The sequence below is a fragment of the Phalaenopsis equestris genome, unplaced genomic scaffold (assembly GCF_001263595.1).
Source record: "Phalaenopsis equestris unplaced genomic scaffold, ASM126359v1 Scaffold000255, whole genome shotgun sequence".
Classification (NCBI taxonomy): Eukaryota; Viridiplantae; Streptophyta; class Magnoliopsida; order Asparagales; family Orchidaceae; genus Phalaenopsis; species Phalaenopsis equestris.
The window spans coordinates 211,359-217,258 of record NW_018164697.1 but is presented as its reverse complement, the minus strand read 5'-3'; the positions used below and the strand labels follow the sequence as shown (position 1 = coordinate 217,258).

The following is a 5,900-nucleotide window of genomic DNA, read 5'->3' as shown; positions in this document are numbered from 1 at the left end:
CGCAATGGAGAAAAAGGATTCATGTAGCCGACCCCACGTAGTGGGATTAAGGCTTTGTTGTTGTTGTTGTTGTACTGTTGTCTCCAATCGAGCCGTTGCATTTTGTTTCTTAAGTCTCAACAATCCAATGAGCCGAGTTGGTTAATACTTGAACTTGAGCTTGACATATTGAGCAATAAGAATGCCTCGAGCTTGTGACTTGATAGGCTCAATTTGTGAGCTTGTTATCAATTTGAGCTTGAGCCTGCTTACGAGCTAGTTTGGATCACTCACACCTCTATTGGGGAGACTCAAAGATGGTCGAATTGTATATGGAAAGGTCGAGCTCTTGAGTGCAATAGAAGTGAGGGTAGCAGGGCTAACTTGAAATGGGATGGTGAGGGCTTGCTATTTATGAGCGATAGAGGATGTTATGAACACTTAGGAGGAAAGGGGTTATGTTTAGGATGAATGTGGAGGGCTTACTTTTGGTTGATGCCTACAGGGGGGGAGGTGTTTAAGGGGTTGCTGAAGGTTGGTAGGAGGTATGGATGATTTGGATGTGGAGGAAATGGACTATGGTGGCTTTGGATATGAGGAAAATTTTCTAGCACACCAATGAGGTATTTGATTTGCAAGGAGCCAAGATCTTGTGGGATTATTCTTGGTTTGGAGGAAAATGTATGATGAAGGTTATGGTGTGAGAATTGGTTTGGGAAGTGGTGGTACAGCGCAAAACTGAGAGCTTGCTAGCGTGAGGGTTTTAGCAGAAAGCAAAATCCAGAAAGCAAAACCGAGAGGGGATGATAATGCTTGGTTTTGCTAGAATGGATGAATATGAAGAATAGGGTTTGATTTGGGAAGCATATAGGGTAGAATGAAGATACCATTACTGAACGTTGAAACTTACGATAACATAAACTCAAATTTCACCAAATGATTGATATGATTTTTGGCCACCAAGTCATGATTCAAAAGGAAATTAAACACTTCTCCAAATTTTTAACTCAAGGTTACAACTGAAAAGCTTAAAGAAATGGATAAGTGGGGAATCGATAACAAAAAAACCTTATTCTAGTCAACATAATTTTTTTCATGCAAGCCACCCTCACGAGCATCCCCAACACATTTCTTTGCTAGAGATAAACTCAGAAGAATTTCAACTTGACATTAAGTTTGTTGGTATTATACTATCATGTCCGGCCTTTTATTTCCTAGTCTAAATTTTGGAAATAAGATATCCTCATGAAGTGTAGAGCTCGTTCAGAGTTCTGCTCACGGCATAACAGAACATGTGATCATCCAAGCCATCCGCTCAGTAAAATCCCTGCTTTTCGAATACCAGTATATGATCATAAATGCATAACTGCATTTTCCTTGCAACTGCTTGGAACACAGTAGAGCTATATTTCAAATCTTAAATTTACTATGCAGAAGTCCCTACATGCTTAAATACATAAATATTTGGTTTTCAGACTAACTCCTTGCATTCTACCCTAATGCTAAATGCTTCCTAATAATGTTTTCTCAACAGACCTGCCAACTGGACTATTTACCCTCAGACAGATTAAAACAGCAACCCAGAATTTCGATCCAACAAATAAGGTCGGGGAGGGTGGTTTTGGTCCAGTTTACAAGGTTATCTCCACGTTTTTTTTCTCTCTTTATCTGCATTTTTATCTATATCTATATCTATATATACATATGTGAGAAAAATGTCAAAATAGTCTCAAAACTCTTTATAGGGGGGCCACTGTAGTCTCAGGGTTTATAAAAGCGTTAATTTAGTCCCCAAATTTTAATATATGGGTTGAATTGGTCCGGTCCCCAATGAGGATTATTTTAGCTCCCATTAAAACAATCCTGGGACTAATCTAGAAGTTTTATAAACTCTAGGACAAACATGACCCAATTTACATGGCCAGGGGACTACTTTGACACTTTACATATAAACGGGCATTCACAAACATAGTAACCAATTTCTATATTTGTACATATATAGCACCTAAAATTTAATTTTTACATTTATACCACTCAAATATTTCTTATCACAGAAAAAATATCACTATTTTAACTTAGAAAAAATGAAATACACTTTCTTATGCATAGATAATGTATGTAAAAATTGAAATTTATGTGTTAGAAATATAAATGCATAGACATGGAGTGTTATGTTTGTAAATTTTTTACACACACACGTGTGGTTGCTGCTGAATATATCCTAAATCATTACCTTTTTAACACTCTCATAGGGTCTCCTATCAGATGGAACAGTAATTGCTGTGAAGCAGCTTTCATCAAGGTCCAGACAAGGGAACCGTGAATTTGTAAATGAAATTGGCATGATCTCCGCTCTGCAACATCCTAATCTTGTAAACCTTTATGGATGTTGCATCGAAGCCAATCAGCTTTTGTTAGTGTATGAGTATATGGAAAACAACTGCCTTTCACGTGCTCTTTTCGGTAATCTTTTTTTCTGAGTAAAGTGTCAAAATAGCCCCCTAATTGTTTCATGGGGTCATTTTAGTCCCAAAGTTTATAGAAGTGTGTACTCGGACTCTTTAAATTGGGGCTGACGTAGACATATGTTGGGACTATTTCAACTTTTATTACAAGAATATGGATTGACAGCTGTTTAAACTTCACCCCCTACAAAGAGCCAGAGGATTATTTTGACACTTTTCTTCTTTTATTCATATATTTTAATCATAGATTTTATCTGTGTTTTTGGAATGCGGTTCATATTGGATTACTTTTTATAGGAACAAATTCACACTCAAGAATACATTTGAATTGGCCAACTAGGTACAAAATTTGTGTTGATATAGCAAGAGGCCTCACTTATCTCCATGAAGAATCCAGATTGAAGATCGTCCACCGCGATATCAAGGCTAGTAATGTGTTGCTGGATAAACATCTCAATGCTAAAATATCAGATTTTGGGTTAGCCAAGTTATATGAAGATGATAGGACTCATATTAGCACCAAAATTGCCGGCACCGTGTAAGTTCTCATACATATATTTTCTATCACAAAGAATTAGTTAATGCAATAATTTATGTTATACTTTTCGGTCATTCTAAACCTACAAATTACCTTTTGTAAAGCCATGCGAACCTGAATGGTGGGTATCATAGCTATTCTTCATCATAACCAACACTAACGTTATCCTATTAATATCCGATCATTTTAATGCCTTAGTATATAAAGGTGTCAAATTAGTCCTCAGACTCTTTTAAAAAGGGCTGAAAATAGCCGTCCGCAGGAATTATTTCAGCCCTTATTAAAAATGACCTAGAATTAAATTGACACTTTTATATACCTGGGACTAAAATGTACCATTTAAACACTTTTATTAAATTGACACTTTTATATACCTGGGACTAAAATGACCTTAATAAGTTAATGTACCATTTAACACTTTTCTCATTCTACTTTATTGTACTCTCCTCGCTCTATTTTGTTTTTTATATATACAGTATAAATTCATTCATATACAGATGACATTTTTCGCATAATTACTGTCAACTCTATCATTTCATTTATTATTCCATGTGATCTGCTTGTTTAAGTGCTAAAATATTGCTGTTTACCAAAAGTTTTACCATGATTATATATTCTTGTACCTGATCATTCAACCATGATGCATGCCTGAGATCTGATTTCTAGTGTTAGCAATGTAATGATAGCCATCTCCTGCTCAAAACATACAAGTATAATGATTTGTGAAATTTAAATCTTTTTTGTCACTTGCTGTATTTATTTAGGATCATTTTCATACATTACACCACCCAAACCCTATGTGTTTACATATCTAACACCTGAACTTTGCTTTTCTCCATTTATGCCAGCCAAAATTTTCATATCTCATAAAAAATACCACCATTTTAACTATTAAAAAGTGAAATACACCTCTTAATGCAGGTGGTATGTATTTAAAAATTGAAGTTTAGATGTTAATGTAAATACATAGGAATTGAGTGGTGTGTCTGTAAATCTTCCATGTATGTAAATGATACCAAATAGGCTTTCTTATTTTTCATCATGCAGGGGTTATATGGCTCCTGAATATGCAATGCGAGGTCATCTAAGTGAGAAAGCAGATGTATACAGCTTCGGAGTGGTTGCTTTAGAGATCGTCACTGGCAAAAGCAACACAAATTACAGGCCTAAGGAAGAGTTTGTTTACCTCCTCGACTGGGTGACTCTCAAATTTCACTGATTTTTAACCAAAGTTTTCTATTTTAATAAACGAATAATGCTTTCTTCATGCTACCAACATTATAAAACAGGCCGTATATATATTTTCACCCAATTCTTAAGTATTTAATTATCTAACAACTAAAATTTATATTTAACATTTACACTATTCAAATCTTTCATATCATAACAATTATTTCATTTATTAAAACTTTTATTTACAATTATTTCATTTATTTAAATCACTACTTTCATTTATTTTTCATTTAATGCAGAACAAAAAAACAAACGAGTTGAAATCATAAAACAATTATTTCTTTTTCTTTCAATTGTAAAATATGTTTTTAATGTCTAAAAAAATATAAACATGTAAATAGTATTTAATCACTTTAACTTGTCAAAGATCTCCTCATAAGCTTAATCTTCATCTTTACTTTCTCTTACTATCACCTGCTCTTTATGATTTTAAAACTATTATTTCTCTTACCATCACCTCCACCAACAGAACCAAATAAATTTATTATTATTATTTTACAATTATTATATAGATAAGTTGTCATATATGTAAAAAATTAAAGTTTCAGTGTTTTATATGTAAATACATAAAAATTGTGTGGCATGTATGTAAATTTTCCTTAACAAATGGAAGGTTTACACATGTCCCACTCAATTTCTATGTATTTACATATCTAAACACTTGAATTTTAATCTTTACATACATATCATCATACCTATCCTTGACAAAAGTTGCATTAATTTTGCTTTTGAAAAGTAAATGATGATATTTTTGATGTGTCATAAAAGATTTGTATGCTATAACGTAAAAAACAAAGCTTGGGTGTATAAAATGTTAATACATGAGTATTTGGTGGTATGTATGTAAATATGCCAATCTTTCAACCTTGTTTGGGATCGCAGGCCTGTGTTCTACAAGAAAAGGGAAAACTTCTGGAGCTGGTGGATCCAAGGCTTGGATCCGAATACTCGGAGGAAGAGGCTAAACTATTACTGAACCTCGCCATCCTCTGCACAAACTCATCTCCTTCGCTGAGACCAACCATGTCAAAAGTGGTGAACTTGCTCGAGCGCCGCACCCCCTTGCAACCACTACTCCTGCTCTCGAGCTTCTCCCACAGCAGCAATCATGGCGTCAGAAGAAATTTCTGGGAGAATGATCCCATTGAAATCCGGGAGATCTCTGCGGATTCATCTGTAACGTCATCAGTACCAGAATTTGATGAAAATGGCGGCCTAATTGATTCGGATCAAGGATTTCTAAAGTCATACTACTTGGCAATAACGAAGAACCCCGAAGAGAACTCATTCGAGGCAGAAGATGGGATCAGAGATGATCGCCAATAAGGAGCTGCAGAGAATTTTGATTTTGGAGCAGGTGCGTTTATATAAATACCACCTAATTCTTATGTATTTACATATTGCATCAAAAAATATCATTATTTAACTAAAGAAAAAAGTGAAATATACCTTTGCATGCATAGATAAGATGACATACATGCAAAAATTGAACTTTAGGTGTTTAGATATGTAAGCACGGAAGAATTGAGTGATATGCATGCAAATCTTCCACAAAGATGGAAGATTTTAATGGATACCACTAAAATCTTAAGTATTTACATGTCTAACTCCTAAACTTATATGCCACTTGTGCATGAAAATGTGTATTTGGCTTTTCAAAAGCTAAAATAATGATATTTTTTTTT

At 34.4% G+C, this 5,900-nt stretch overlaps 1 protein-coding gene across 2 annotated transcripts in view; it reads left to right on the top strand.

The window, feature by feature from the left end:
- Positions 1–5,576, top strand: part of LOC110024364 (probable LRR receptor-like serine/threonine-protein kinase At1g07650) — a 36,912-nt gene extending 31,336 nt beyond the window's left edge. The window contains exons 21-25 of one of the 2 annotated variants that reach the window (XM_020724284.1): positions 1,514–1,617; positions 2,232–2,442; positions 2,742–2,982; positions 4,030–4,180; positions 5,098–5,576. In XM_020724284.1, the coding sequence (XP_020579943.1) occupies positions 1,514–1,617; positions 2,232–2,442; positions 2,742–2,982; positions 4,030–4,180; positions 5,098–5,541 (1,151 nt within the window). In that variant the 3' untranslated portion in view covers positions 5,542–5,576. Of the gene's footprint in view, positions 1–1,513; positions 1,618–2,231; positions 2,443–2,741; positions 2,983–4,029; positions 4,181–5,097 lie in introns of those variants that run through there. The other variant, XM_020724285.1, reaches the window with a different exon arrangement.
- Positions 5,577–5,900: the final 324 nt, after the last annotated feature.